The sequence below is a fragment of the Boeremia exigua genome (genome assembly GCF_020726555.1).
Source record: "Boeremia exigua strain MPI-SDFR-AT-0100 chromosome Unknown C7974scaffold_4, whole genome shotgun sequence".
Taxonomy (NCBI): domain Eukaryota; kingdom Fungi; phylum Ascomycota; class Dothideomycetes; order Pleosporales; family Didymellaceae; genus Boeremia; species Boeremia exigua.
The window spans coordinates 738852-753535 of record NW_025763521.1 but is presented as its reverse complement, the minus strand read 5'-3'; the positions used below and the strand labels follow the sequence as shown (position 1 = coordinate 753535).

General features: G+C 54.5%; 5 protein-coding genes across 5 annotated transcripts; 2 read left to right on the top strand and 3 right to left on the bottom strand.

The window, feature by feature from the left end:
• Window positions 1-30: 30 nt before the first annotated feature.
• Window positions 31-1390, bottom strand: C7974DRAFT_389931 (uncharacterized protein). Its single transcript, XM_046141422.1, has one exon. It carries the CDS (start codon window positions 956-958, stop codon window positions 116-118), a length of 843 nt encoding a protein of 280 aa, XP_045998874.1. The 5' UTR covers window positions 959-1390; the 3' UTR covers window positions 31-115.
• Window position 1391: 1 nt separating this feature from the next.
• On the top strand, window positions 1392-3630 carry C7974DRAFT_145544 (ATP-dependent RNA helicase-like protein dhh1). Its single transcript, XM_046135680.1, has 2 exons — window positions 1392-1940; window positions 2038-3630. Exons 1-2 carry the CDS (start codon window positions 1824-1826, stop codon window positions 3436-3438), a joined length of 1518 nt encoding a protein of 505 aa, XP_045998873.1. The 5' UTR covers window positions 1392-1823; the 3' UTR covers window positions 3439-3630.
• A 766-nt stretch (window positions 3631-4396) lies between these two features.
• Window positions 4397-4903, bottom strand: C7974DRAFT_411123 (GRIM-19; the record flags this gene model as incomplete). Its single annotated transcript, XM_046143528.1, has 3 exons — window positions 4397-4445; window positions 4499-4651; window positions 4746-4903. 3 exons carry the CDS (start codon window positions 4901-4903, stop codon window positions 4397-4399), a joined length of 360 nt encoding a protein of 119 aa, XP_045998872.1.
• Window positions 4904-5085: 182 nt separating this feature from the next.
• C7974DRAFT_389928 (guanine-1-methyltransferase-domain-containing protein) lies at window positions 5086-6682 on the top strand. Its single transcript, XM_046141421.1, has one exon. The coding sequence runs from the start codon at window positions 5132-5134 to the stop codon at window positions 6617-6619; it is 1488 nt and encodes a 495-aa protein (XP_045998871.1). The 5' UTR covers window positions 5086-5131; the 3' UTR covers window positions 6620-6682.
• Window positions 6683-7717: 1035 nt separating this feature from the next.
• Window positions 7718-13049, bottom strand: C7974DRAFT_355372 (uncharacterized protein). Its single transcript, XM_046139572.1, has 3 exons — window positions 10283-13049; window positions 8512-10235; window positions 7718-8461 (listed from the first exon to the last, which is right to left on the bottom strand). Exons 1-3 carry the CDS (start codon window positions 12993-12995, stop codon window positions 8195-8197), a joined length of 4704 nt encoding a protein of 1567 aa, XP_045998870.1. The 5' UTR covers window positions 12996-13049; the 3' UTR covers window positions 7718-8194.
• Window positions 13050-14684: the final 1635 nt, after the last annotated feature.

The following is a 14684-nucleotide window of genomic DNA, read 5'->3' as shown; positions in this document are numbered from 1 at the left end:
AGTCACAAAGAAACGGTGATCAACAGCTTCCTGCCCGCATACAGTATCTTACTACATTTAAATTGGATAATACATTGATAGAACAGTATGTTTCGAGGGGATGCAGGTGGACACATCAGATACTCCCCGGGTATTTCAAAGTCCTCAACTTAAGGAAATAGTAGGCCAGGCCGAACACCATCCCACCCAGATGCCCAGCGTGTGCCGTCCTGGTGTTTTCAGCGTTCAAGTAGTACCCATCGTAGGCTCCATATCCAAGGACACAAAGCCAAAGAGGCACCGGTATTACACCAAAGATTCCAACAGTGTTCTTTGGCACGAAGCAAGCAACCACGGTGACAGCGCCCATCAAAGCACCAGAGAAACCCAACGCTCGTTGTTGGGACGGTCGACCTTCCATCTGTTCTTTCAACTGCTTTTGACCAAGCCAAAACAGCGAGCCTGACAATCCAGATCCAAGTACAATGAGCGTGAATTGGCCAGGCGTAACCGGTAACGCACACAACATCCCACCCAATGACCAGAACGTGAACATGTTGAACGCCAAGTGCATCAAGTTTGCATGTGCGAACATAGATGTGACAGTCTGCCAATAGTGACCATTCTTGACATCCTGCAAGTTCATCGTCATGATCTGATGGTATTTTCTGAAGCCGTCCATGTGACCTTGTTTGGCCAGTTCGTGAGTGTAGAGGCTGTACGCAAATACAGCGGTGTTGATGCCCACGAAGCTCACTAGAAGGAACTTGTTGGCTGCATACCGACGCTGGGACCCGAAACCGCTAGAGTAAGAGCGGGACTGCCGTAACCTAGAGACCAGTGTTGAGGGCGGTTGTCTGAAGAAGTTGGAGGGCAGTGGCCGCTTCGGTGTTACTGTACTGAAGAAGCTGGTAGAAAGTGGCCTCTGTAGCCCTGGGAATGGCCGAACCATCCCAGCGAGCCGAAGAAACGATGTCATATTGAGGCCGGATGATGAACTGCGCGTCGTTGATATCACACACGTGCCTCGAAACTCGAGAGCCGCAAAGAGATGTCTTGTGAAGCACCTGAATATGATGCGCGGTTATGAAGATAAGGTGGTTTGGCTATGGAGCCCGTTTAGATTCCCGTCACAGGTCTAGACTTGTATAAAGCTGATACGCGTGGTAGGCGGGAGGCGCAAAGCGGGTGGTGAAATGGCTTTGCAACGTCGACGTGATAGGAACCGCAGAACCGCAGACAGCAGCGAGAAGTGTAATCTGATGGCCGATTCGATGACTTTGAGCAGTATGTACGGGAGAAATCTGGCGACCCTGCAGCAGTTGCGGCTCTAGGTAGCGAAAGAGATGGGCCCGTGCCAAGCGTGGAGTTCGCTCACACACCTCAGTCCGGCCTGCATAAAGAACGACCCTACCTCACAGGTCTCACAACACACACAACCCGCGCACAAGCTCTGCACTATTCCACGCACTTCGACCTCTCGGAGCGTCTACCAAATTCCGCCGCGGCACCCTCGTCTTGCGCAAACAACACACATACTGCTATCGCGTCCAAGTCTTCTCGATCACGAACAACGACCTCACCCCGCCCGCACAGCTCCTCGACTGAGACAGTGAACAACAAACGAAATCCCGACTACCATAGCTGCCGCAAGTGACTAGGCACTCATACTACTACCTGTTAAGCCCCGCCTCTCTCGACCATCCACCCCACAAGCCCTTGGGGACGACCACCACTATCGCTATCGAACACTGTCGCTTGTCGCGCCTTATCGATCGCGCCTCTCACCATCCATCTTACCCATCATTTGACCGACTCCACCACTCCAGGTGGTTTACTACACAATGACCGCACAAATCACCAATCAGCTAGCAGCAACCAAGCTGAATGACGTATCATCAGAGGGCAATTGGAAGGAAGGGTTGACAGCCCCTGCGAAAGATTCGCGACCACAAACCGAGGTAAGATTCAATTGCTTTTTCCAAAAAAAGACGGCGCGCGAACGAGTGGCGTCATCGCCTTTCTGCGTGCATCCATGGGCTGACAGCTTTGATCTAGGATGTTACCGCGACAAAGGGTCTTGAGTTTGAAGATTTCTTCATCAAGCGCGAGCTTATGATGGGCATCTTCGAGGCAGGCTTTGAGAAGCCATCCCCAATTCAAGAAGAGACGATCCCAGTTGCTCTGACTGGACGAGACATACTTGCACGAGCGAAGAACGGTACCGGAAAGACTGCGGCTTTCGTTATCCCCACTCTCGAGCGCATCAACCCGAAAAACCCAAAGACACAGGCCCTTATTCTTGTGCCTACCCGAGAGTTGGCTCTTCAGACTTCGCAGGTCTGCAAGACCCTGGGAAAGCACTTGGGCGTCAATGTCATGGTTTCAACGGGTGGAACAGGGCTCAAGGATGATATCATTCGACTGAGCGAACCCGTCCACATCATCGTTGGAACACCGGGCAGAATCTTGGACCTCGCGGGAAAAGGCGTCGCTGATCTCACTACTTGCCAGACATTTGTCATGGACGAAGCCGACAAACTCCTGTCGCCCGAGTTCACACCCGTCATTGAGCAGCTACTGGGATTCCACCCCAAGGATAGGCAAGTGATGCTCTTTAGTGCTACGTTTCCCATTGTCGTCAAGGACTTCAAGGACAAGCACATGAACTCACCCTATGAGATCAACTTGATGGATGAGTTGACTCTGCGTGGTATCACGCAGTACTACGCGTTTGTCGAGGAGAAGCAGAAGGTGCATTGTTTGAACACCCTCTTCAACAAACTACAAATTAACCAATCGATCATCTTCTGCAACTCCACGAACCGTGTCGAGCTACTCGCGAAGAAGATCACCGAGCTTGGATACTCTTGTTTCTACTCGCATGCGCGAATGCTCCAGCACAACCGTAACCGCGTGTTCCACGACTTCAGGAACGGCGTGTGCCGAAACCTCGTCTGCTCTGATCTCTTGACCCGCGGTATCGATATCCAGGCTGTCAACGTCGTCATCAACTTCGATTTCCCAAAGAATGCTGAGACGTATCTGCACCGCATCGGTCGCTCTGGTCGATTTGGACATCTCGGTTTGGCCATCAACCTCATCAATTGGGAAGACCGGTTCAACCTGTACAGGATCGAACAGGAGCTCGGCACCGAGATTCAGCCCATCCCGCAGGTCATCGAGAAGAACCTATACGTTTACGAGTCGCCAGACACGATTCCGCGTCCCATTTCTAACTCTCAACCGCGTCCTCAACACCAGGGTCCGCCTCAGGAAGGTGATGGCATCATGGCGCGTGCTCAAGGCAGGCAAGGTTACCGCGGTGGTCGTGGTGGAGGACAATTCCAAGGACAGCGCCGCGGCCCCTCGCAAGGACAGAATCTACCACCTCAGCAACTTCAAAATGGTCAAAATCCGCAACGCAATCCCAGACAACCTCCTGGTGGGCCAGCCTAGGGAACTGAAAGACGTAGTGGACCACGATTTGCCTTTGCGCATGACCATGAGAGTACATCTAACCTCCTGATGATAGGCTTTTAAACCCACAATCTTTGCCGGTTGATTGTCTGGTGGGAAACCAGAGAACTGTACATCATAATGAGGCGAAGTTGGCGTCCATCAAGTAGTAAAGAACGAAAGCAAGACTGTCTAAGTGTATGAATCCATCAGGCAAAGTCTATGACGCGACGGCCTTCGATGGCCAGCCACCATGCGTAAGGCAAGCTCACATTGTCTACACATCGATAGTCTATATATCGTATATGTGAAGGAGTATATGCAACGAAGGACCAATCGCCTGAAGTATGTGTTGTGTGGTCGACGCTTAGTCTTCGATGTTCTTAAAGAGCTCGCCTCTCAAGTTGCAGGATTAACGGCGGATTACTGTGTAAGGATGCAAGCCAAGTATGCCACCACGTAACAGCAGAGTAGGGAACATGCAAGAAAACTCTATATGATACCCTTTTACCTACAATGTAGGTAAGGCGTAACGAAATCTTAGCTGTAGGTATTATAACAGCTACAAGTTCTGTGCTAAAGTTGGTCAGCTCCAAGATCGCTTATCCGCTGTTTCTCCTAAAACATGAGAGCTTGCCAAGGCACAGTGAGTGATTCGATGCTGTTTCGCAGGCCCTGCGACTGAATTACTTCGTTCAGCTTATACGTCCAAACGAAAAGGCGCCTTCTTGCGTGATGCTGCATTTCACTCAGTGGCTGATCGGACGTGCATAAGTGCAGTAATGAGCACGAAGAACAGCAGCACATGAAATTGAAGCCAAAGAAAACATAGAATCGGTTGTTGTGCATTACCTTATGCGGTACAGCCACTAGGACACCATTCCAGCATCCGTCGTCCTGCCATTCACGACATGTACAATCATACGCCACACATCTCTCCAACTCGGCAAACCATTTTCTACTTTGTCTCGTGCTCGGGTGTGATGGCAAATGTTGGCCGAACGAACCTGCAACTGCATTAGCCAGGATCTCCTTTCTAGATAACAGAATATGCACGCACCTGTCGCTGTTGTAGACTCTGGTCTCTGTACCAAGCAACTCCTTCTCTCTGGCCTTATCGGCAAGATACCTTCGCACTTGGTCGCGGTCTTCCTCGGCCTGCAGCGCAGGTATGAGGTGTATCCGCGCCCACATCTTCTCGCGCGCGAGTTCGCTATCGTCATGTTAGCTCTGCTATGCCTATGCATCTCTCAAGCCGTGCTGCTGGCCTACAGCCTTCCTGTTCCGCCAATTAAGCGTCCACATACTTGTGTTCCCTAATTCCTTGTCCAACCCTCCAGAATCCGTATGTCATGAGTACACCGGTTCCGATGAGGTACACGGCCGGTCGGAAGCCGCGAATGGGGAGGTTGCGCTTGTACTGGACGGGATTGTACCCGCCCACGGGGGGCATATCCTGCGGCATTATGGGCGGTGCGTTGTGGGGGTTCAATCGGTGGGTGAAGGGTGCCGTTGGCGGTGCGGAGGCGTGAGGTCGCGAGCGAGCTGTGCAGCTGCAATGACAAGGGTCGGCGTGCCAAGGACGGCAGCTGCGCTAGTGATGTGAGCATAATTTTGACGACGATGAGTGGTCGGGCATCACCAGAACATCAATTCAGGTCAATTGAGACAGAGAAGACAACTTCAAGCAAACATGACTGATGATGAGAGACCAAACAAGATGAGGAAGTTGGGCCATCTGATGGAAGAGGAGGATCCGGCGGCCAGTGTGGGTGTCACTCCAGCATACACAACGCCAGTCGACTCCCCTGCTCCAACAACTACAGAGGATGTCGACAATGAGGCGTCCGACGCTGGACCATTAAAACCGAGAAACCGTCACCTAGATCTGGAAGATGCAGCTAGTGTGGGCGTGACGCCTTCGTACACATCTCCCGTAGACTCTCCAGCTCCAACAGATGACAGCGAGGCCTATGACGCAAGGCCGGCAAAACTCCTCAAGTTGGCTCATATGCAGGAAGATACTGCAGCAAGTGTTGGCGTTACACCGGCCTACACATCACCTGTCGATTCTCCAGATCCCGTGACCACAACCAACAGCGGATCTGCCATCGCTGCCGATGAAGCAGCCGGAGATGCCGCCGAAGAACCCAAAATCTCAAAGAATCAATTAAAGAAGCAGCGACGACACGAGCGCTGGGAGTCTGGCCGAGAAGATCGTAAGCTCAAGCGCAAAGAGAAAGCAAAGGAAAAGAAAGAGCGCCGCCGCGAGGAGTGGGCCGCAACTCACACCCCCGATGAAAATGGTGTTCTTCCTCAGCTTCCGTCGGACCGTCCGAGTCGCAACACTGCAGGAAGCGGCACGCAAGTCCCGATCACTGTGGTGTTTGATTGCGATTGGGAGAATCTGATGTTTGACGCGGAACTGAAAAGCCTCGGACTGCAAATCACCCGATGTTATTCTGACAACCGCAAAGCCAAGTACAGGACGCACTTGGCGGTTAGCAGTTGGGGAGGCAAGATGAAAGAGCGTTTCGAGGGTATTTTGGGGAACCAGCACACAAGCTGGAAGGGTTTCAAGTTCTTCGAAGAAGACTTTGTCGAGGTCAGCACGAAGAGTCGGGAGTGGATGAATGGTCCGAGAGGTGGGGTCGTTGCTGGGGCCATGAAGATTGCAGAGATCGCGGATGAGGCCGGTGAAGGGGTGCTGGCGGAGGATACTGGAGACAAACCGACCGACGAAGAAGGCGAGATTATATACCTGTCTTCGGAATCCGACAACACTCTCACGACACTCAAACCAAACAGCACATATATCATTGGTGGGCTTGTCGACAAGAACCGGCACAAGGGTGTCTGCCACAAGCGCGCTGTGGAACGGGGAATTAAGACTGCGAAACTGCCCATTGGCGAGTTCTTGGAAATGAAGAGTAGGCAAGTGCTTGTCACAAATCATGTTCTAGAGATCATGCTCAAGTGGCTCGAGTTGGGAGACTGGGGTAAGGCTTTCATGGACGTGCTGCCAGAGAGGAAAGGCGCCAAGTTGAGGGAGAAGAGTAGTGAGGGAACGCCTACAGACAGTAACGAGGCTGAAGAGCAGGACGGTGAAGATATGGGCGATTCGGCGCAGGAGGCAGACTCTGCCACGGTGGCAGCGGTTGACGAGCCAGTGGCTCAGTAGGCGCAAACGGGTCGAGCAATGCTTTGAAATGATTAAATGACAACAAAAGTTACCTGTCCACCCTTCATCAAGACCCACAGATGAGCATTTTTATGTGACCCGTCGCGTCGTCGCTGAGGTTTACAGAGCAGAAGAACTTCGTTCTGCTGGCTGGACATGTACGTGCTTGGTAAATGACAAGAGTGCAGTGCCGATCTGTGCATCACTCGCTTGCCATCCGAAGTTTCCAATCCGATGTTCAGTCATCCATTCCATGCGTCCGCTTTTGTCATTACTACCAGTAAACTTACCATCGACAATCCGCGTTCATTGGGCTGGGTAGAACGACCCTAGACTCTCACGATGCAGGATAAACGGCGTAATAAACATAGAATACTTCTTTGCCTACAGCATTGATGCTAACTAAGTTTTAGCTTCGAGCGTTATTATAATGCTTGCTGAAATGTGCCTACCACTCCCACTTTAGTACATTATACACTTGGCTCACATCCTTGCACCAGTCCACTATTTGTCCTGCAACGTAAGAGGACGGGATAGTTAGCTTAAAGGTCGCTTATCCGCCGTCTCCCCTGAAACGTGAGAGCCACCTGAGTTCCTCATTGAACTTTCTGAGCTTGCACTCTATAACTTTATAATATCAGGTGTAAACGGTCGTCTCCCGTCAGAGAGATCTCAAGCTGGTTCGTTTAAATTCTACTACGATGATGATTTGGTGATCTTCAAGTGCGAACCACCGCAACCAACTGCCACTGTTACACTAGGGTACCCACACAGTGTAATTAACACCGCCCTGTGTCTTGTTACACCGCACTCCCAGGTAAATAAGCCGACTTACCCTATACCTAACTCCTCTCTCTCTCGCCTCTCTCTCTCGCCTCTCTCTCTCTACCCCCCTTTATATCTCTACCCCCCTCTATATCTCTACCTTCTATTCTTGCTAACTACACTTCTTGTAACGACGTAGGTAAAAAAGGCCGCCAATTCGGTTCCGATTCCACTACAAGGTATATGGGAGCACTGGGAAGATTTGAAACTAGGGTGGATCTTGTTCCTACCTATACTTCTTGTACGAAGAATATTCAAAAAGTAACTGCCTATGTCGCATTGACGCTATAGCACATTGAGCTGAACAACATGCGCAATATGGGACAAAGCGGTGAATTGACTAAAGCTGGGGTATATGATAGTCTAACCCGCGCCATCCCAAAGTCTACCAAATGCTTCCTCCAAATATAGCGGCTCACCGCATACCAAGCGAAGACGAATCTTTTGGAGCGCAGTCCCAATTGCACGAGCTGAGCAATATGTATACATGATGCTTCGTAACCTTCTTTCGACACCAAAATGGTAATGATGCCATACCCGTGTCGAATGCAAAACGTATAGAAGAAGAGAATATTAAAAGTACAGAGCATCAAGCTATCGAGTGAGGACGCTCTCTGAACATGACTTTAGATGAATGAAGCAATCGTAAACGCCGCATCGTTCGTCGAAGAGGTGTAAGACCTGAAAGAACATTGGGAAATTCGTCAGTATATGCAAAACGAACAAAATGACAGGAACAAGAAAAAGATATTAGGAGTCGATGGGCTCGGAAGCTCTTGGGACTTCTTTCGCACCATCAACTTCGTCTGACGGTAAGTACTCGGCCGCGCCATCCTTGGTTGCGGGACGTGAGTCTCCGCTTGCTTCACGCTCGGCGTATATCTTCTCCTTCTGACTTTGGGCAAGCGCCAATGTGTCAATATAAGTGCGGAACTTGACAATCTCCTTGAGGAGGTATTGCGATTTCCGCTCCCAATTAGCCATTGCTTTGGCGGCATTGGGGTGACGGGGAGAGAACTGGTGGTCGGGTCAGTGGTTTGGTGCTCGAACGTAAGAAAGAAACTTACAGTGATGAGCAGAGGTGCCCTCAATTCGTTGTGGAGCGCCAATTCTGCTTCGATGTTTTTCACGTAGTCAGAGAGTGCTCTTAGCTGGTCGACCTCCATCAGGTTGCTGGCCATCATACTCGCTGTTGGTGGACTCCAATCAGACAGTATGGCTTTATCGCCAGGGAGCCTAGCCCTTGGTACCCCTGTTGCGTGGTCCATTGAGCTACGAAGAGAGCTCGCAACGCTGGGGCGAGGCATATGTCCTTGAATCGTAGGAATGCTGTCCTGTCGAATCAAGGCGGGGTTGATGACATTCTCACCCCACCCATACTCCATGCTGGTGACCCCTCCGGTAAGAGGCTCCTTGGATAGTCTGGCGGACCAGTAATTGGCAGTAGTCACAAACTCTCGAACAATGTCCGGGGTGCCGACTTGGAAGAGATGGACAGCGCCGGTTGGAAGCGATAATGCCCACACATGAGGCCTTGTCTTAGAATAGCCTGGCGGTGGCAGTGCACTCGCAATGGTTTGCCGCAGCGGGAAGACCTCAAGCGCCTCGGCGTTGTCCATCCAATTGCCGCCACCTACGATGCCTCCGGCAGCTGGCTTGGCCTTACTCTTCATCCGCGCAGATTTCGAGTTCATACTGAAAGAGAATAGGCGCATATAACCCTTCTCAATGACAGCAAAGTTCTCGCTCCAATTCCGGTCTTTGGCTTTCCTGTCAACTGTTTCCAGGTGATGCTTGTGTTTCAAGATGCCCTCTTTGGCCCAAGGTGCACCGACAAGCTCCAGCGATTCGTCTTCAAGAAGTGGAGCTGCGCGAGCAAAGTCTTCGTCACTGGCAATCGTCATACCTTCTTCGCGGATGATCGCTTGACTGAGAGCATTGGCGAAACCAATCGCTTGCTGATAGTCACCAGCAGCAAAGTGGGAGCCCATCGAGTCCACCGACATGGATGTGCCCGTTTTGCCGTATGAGTAACGACTCCACGAACTTGATCCCGCTGGGCTCCAGACTGAATTATCGTCCAAACTGGTACGGCTAGATGCTACTGTCGATGCGGGGTACATCCTCTGCTTGGAACGGTTCTTTGAAGCCCAACGCGCCCCCACGCTGCGGAAGTCGGCTTGCGTCCGCCCTCGGTAGCTGGTATTGTCCGAAGGGGCTTTACTTAAGACACTTGGCGTACGGCGTAAAACACCGGCGACGGAAAGGTTGTTGGATGAGGGCTGGTGGTGAAGGTCTGAAGCTCCGTGGAGGGGAAGGCGATGCTTGCGAATTGACTCGTAAAACTCTTTCAGGACCATCTCGATCTGGAACTCCCATCCTTTCATCGGACCATTGTAGGGTGTGTTGACCAGAGTGTTCGCCTCGGACGTGGCAGAGTCAAAGGACAACAATCCTTCTGCACCACTTCTGATTGCTGGTCTGACTGATAACCGGCTTCGAGCTCGCCGGCCTTCGGTGTTCTCCTCTGTCACCTCAGTGGGAAACGCTGGTTGTTCAGCAGTAGGAGTCACAGGTTCCGAATTGTCATTCCACGGTAGCGAGCCCCTGCGAAAGTGGGTTGATTTTGGCCGCAATGTCTGGTCCGCCTTAATAGCATCTTGACAGACCCGTGTCACGGTTGGCAGAGTGTTCCGCACGAACTGACTTCGAGTCATCCTGGTCTCGATATCTGCTACATGCAGATCGGTGTTGAGCAGCAAAATCGAATAGCAGATGGTATGCACAACGTCTGACAGCGTTAGCATGTTTCTGTCTTAACAAATGGGGCTTACTAACCGACTTCTTTGAAGCCATGGTTGACATTGCATTCGCACCATCGCTCCGACAGACTCATCAAGATGCGATCGACTTGCTGAGTCTCAGCCTTGAGTACGATTTTGCCACACATATCACGCATTGCAGCGAGAATAGTGAATCCAGTCCACTCAAACAAATCCATGAACGCCCGCCGAATGCGTGCGCTGCTGAGAGTAACATCACCAAGGGCTGCAGCAGCCTGCGACTTCTGCACGACTGTTTCATTGCCGCTGAAAATCCTCAGCGCACGCTCCCTGTCCGCGTCGGTGGGCTCAGGATGCGTTGAGCGATCCTCCGCGATGGATGGCATGGTCGCGTCCGAGTCGCGGGTTTCGATTTGGACTATAGGCAAGCTGGTCGCAGAGTGAAAAACCTCGTTTGGTGACGATGGTGAGGTCACGTCGGGAGTGACTGGCACCGACTGCTCCTGCAATTGCGGGGATGCACGAGCACCCTCCGAAGGCAGCTGCAGGCTATCAGCACCGTCAATAGGCGGCTCTTCGGTGACTGTGGTATCGAGCCAGACGCGTCTTGCACTGGGGCTGCGGCCTCTCGCATTCTTTTCGTCTTGCACTGGCGCTGTGACGACCCAGCCTTCGTCATCAGTAGCTAGCGTTGGTTGCGAAGCAGATGTGCTACCAGACGTTACTCTTGCGTTAGGTGTAGGTGTCAGTAGTCCAGGCTGGGGTTCCCTGCGTGCTTTGGCTTCACTCGGTCCTTCTGTTATAGGCTTGCTGAGTGACGGAGATGTGGGGCCAACCGCACTACTGGGTTCATGTACCGGGGTCGCGCGACCACTTCGGTCTTCGTTGCAGCTGCTGCTATCCGCAAGGAATGTATCTTCCTGTGGTGTTACCATGGTCGGCATTGCTTTTTCGTGCTTTGCATTGGGCTTCGACTTGATATTGCTCGCGTCCTGCGACTTTGTCCGTTCGCTGCGAGTCGAGGGAGAAGGCGAGCACGAGGGAGAGGACGGTCTTACGGAGCGCACTGTTGCATCTTTATGAGGTTTATAGCCAGGCGAGAATCCTTGGGGGCGCTCACCATTCTGCTCCTCGTCAATCTGTTGATGCTCTCGCGTGTCGTAGAATGTCTCCGGTGCAAGTGGAGGTTCCACCAGATACGGGTTCATAACCTGGCGTAGACTGCTAACACTGGGGCTTGGTTGTGCAGCAAGGAACGGTTTGGGAGGGTGTGCAAACTCGAGGGACATGATTGGAGGCTTCATGGGCTCTGAAATGGACTTTTTGCGTCTCCTGAAAAAGGACGAGGGCTTCTTAGTCAGAACAGGCGGTGCAGGTGGCTGCGTGTCGTTCGGACGGCCTCCAGCACTTTGTGGCACCTTGGGTAAGGATTTCAACTGGTTAGCTATGTGCGCATTAGTACTAGGTGTTGTTCGCGGCCGGTTGTTGGAATATATCGAGTCAAGCTCAGTAGGTCGCGGTAGAGCGGACGTTGCGAGCTCTGGGGGTGCTGCATTTGAAGCATGAAGACTGGGTGCTGGCTGTGCCTGGGCTTTCGACGAGCCTCCGCCAAACACTCGCCTGAAGAACCCGGGCTTTTCCTTGGGTGCCTGATCCTGTGTTCCAAATAGTGATCTGCGCGTCCCCAGCTGTGGAGCCGACGCCATTGCTTCCTGGAAAGCCGGTACGGATGGCAGCTCACGCAGCGTGCTAGCGTTGACGAACTCCTGGGCCTGGGCTCTCATACTCGGCTCCAGCTGGCTCTTGCCCTTCTTTAGGGTCCTGTAACTCATGTTGGAATTCATACTACCTCTGCGACGTGGGACTGGAGCCATGGGAGGTGCGTAAGCAGGCTGCTGGGGTGCTTGCGCGACAGGCTGCTGCTGCGGCGGCTGTCGTTTCCTAGGCCCTGCCGGGACGGTAGGTTCAGGAGCAGCGTCGTAGTCGTGGTCATAGTTCATGTAGGCGGCTCTGCCTCGATCCAAGAGGGAGTCGTTGATCGCAGCCGGCAATCCAGATCGGTTGCTGTGGTCAAAACTGGCAGAGCGCTTTCCAAAGCCCAGTCGATGCGTGCCCAACATGCCTGTCTGGCCAAAGTCCATGCTCGACGAGCCACTGCTCTTGCTGCCCTGGGTGCCGCCGCCGCGCATGTGTGCGGTCTGCTGGTACTGGCCGTACGCGGGGTTGGCCTGGCGCCGTGGGTAGGGGTCCCGGGTGCTGGCGCTGCGGTTGGACGGCGAGGCAATGTTGTTGCTGCTGTTGCTGCGGCGCGCGCGCATGTGGGACGGGTACCGCGGCGTCGTCTCCTCGGCATACGGGTCGTAGTCGGTGGAGCCCGAGGCCGTGTAGGTGTGGCCCCTGTTGCGGTTCCCCGGCGGGCGGTAGGAGCTGTCGCGGATGAAGAAGGGCTCGTCGTCGCGCCTGCCGGCGGGAGCGGCGGCGAACATGGTGGCCGTGGAGAACTGGTCCAGCGACAGCAGCATGTTGTCGACGACCGAGTCGCGGGCGGTGGCACCCTCGGCAAAGGAGAGGTCGTGGGAGTCGCGCAGGCGGTCGGGCTCAGACTCGGCCCTCGAGTCTCTGGCATGGTCGACGGGGGTTGCGTCGTCGAAAAAGGTTTCGTGCCTCGGCGGATTCGTGTTGAGGGCGCGCATGGCACCGCTGGCCCTGGGAGTCCTAGACGGACCCGTGGGCGTGGTCGGGCGCCGGTCGTCGTGGAAGGTCGCCATGGCGCGACGGTCAAGGATGAGATGTCTGCGTCGAATGGTCGTCCACAACGGGGCGCTGGGGCATTCTCCGCGGCAGGTCAGCGGCACCGAGACGGCCGAACGCAGGCAGCTGTCGTCGAGGGCGAGGCCGGGCGCGCACGGGGGCGGCGGGCGTGAGGGTCAATTGCAGATGCGGGCGAGGGCGCCAGAAGCGTGCGCCGTCTCTCGTCGCCAGCAGCGGCAGCGGCCTTCGGTTCCAGGAGGCAGCGCAGCCTGCTCGCATGATGCGAGACACAAACAGCGGACGGGGTGGCCCACGCGCTGGCCGATGCGGGGACGCCGTCAGGGACGCGGCCAGGGACTGGGACGCAGCGTGGCTCAGGGGTTGTGACGGTCGGCGTTGTACCTCCACGCTACGCACGGCAGCCAGGACGAGCGGCGCGCGGGCGAACGCTGCACTGCTACTGCTGCAACCGGGCTGCGCGTCGGCAGAATTTCACCTCGGCGCCGCGCTCTGATTGGAATCAGCGTCGCCGTGCCAGTGCGCCTGCAAGCCTGCGAGCCTCGAGTCGCCGCGCCAGAGCGACCTCCAGCGCGGCCTCCAGAGCCTCCAGCGCCTTGCGACCTTCAGTCAGCGCCCTCAGGGCGACGTGCAGCAGCCCCGGCATCATCCTGGCACGCCCGCGCCAGTGCATTCGCGACGCAGCGCAGGCCCTGCCAGCGCCTGCCAGCGCCTGCCGTTCTGCGCCTGCGCCGTCTGTGAGCCGCAACGTCTGCTCCGTCTGCTTGAAACACGGCGCGCGGCCAATCAGCTCCGCTCGCTTGCCCGCGGCCAGCAGCGCCCCCCTGCCCTCGTCCCTCGCCCGATGCGGCACAGGGCCGGCGTACCCACGTTTTCGATGCATCGCTATATTGGCTCCACTGCAGCGTTCCTGGCGAGGAACCACCAGCGCCAGGAAATGAACCCTCGACGCAGCAGTCTGTGATACGTCGACGCGGAGAACCGCACCGGCTCTGGCTCGGACCAATCTTCGTTTGCCGATCGTCGGTGGCGCTGGCCTTGCTCTGCTGCGCGCTGCTCTCTTGATCGTCTCGCGTGCAGAGCGACATGTCGACCAGCAGGGCGACCAGCGTCCGCGCCGTACCAGACTCCACGCTGCTGCACCACGGCACGACGGCATGCCCTGTGCGCGCTAGTCACCTCCAGCATTCCTGCTGGGTGGAATGTCATCTGAGATTGCACCTCGTTAGTCCGCGATAGAGTTCCGACTTCGTATTGGAAGTACATCAACCACCATTCGACGTACCACACGTGCAGAGCCATGACAAACGCCTGTTCGCGCGACCTGCACCCTCCTCCGTCTCACTGCTTTCCGTGCGCTGGACGGCCTCTGGTTTGGCATCCTTCAGGTCCACATGGCCGAGCACTCTGGACATGTGTGCGTGCGTTCCATTTGTGCGGTGGACCGGCATGGAGCCGACACCGTTGCGCGACTCGAGCGTGTCGGACAGGCACGCACTGGACCCGCAGTGTCCTTTGAGTACATGTGCTCTTCCTATCTGGATGACCTGCAGTGCCAAGTCTCCGTTTTGAGCATGTCATATAACGGTCAATGATTGTGATGAGGTCGCTGCCATCTTTGCAGGTCGAAATCTGGGCAGATCATTGCAAGTCATCTCCTTCGGGGACTGGCAGCTACGGTATGTTTT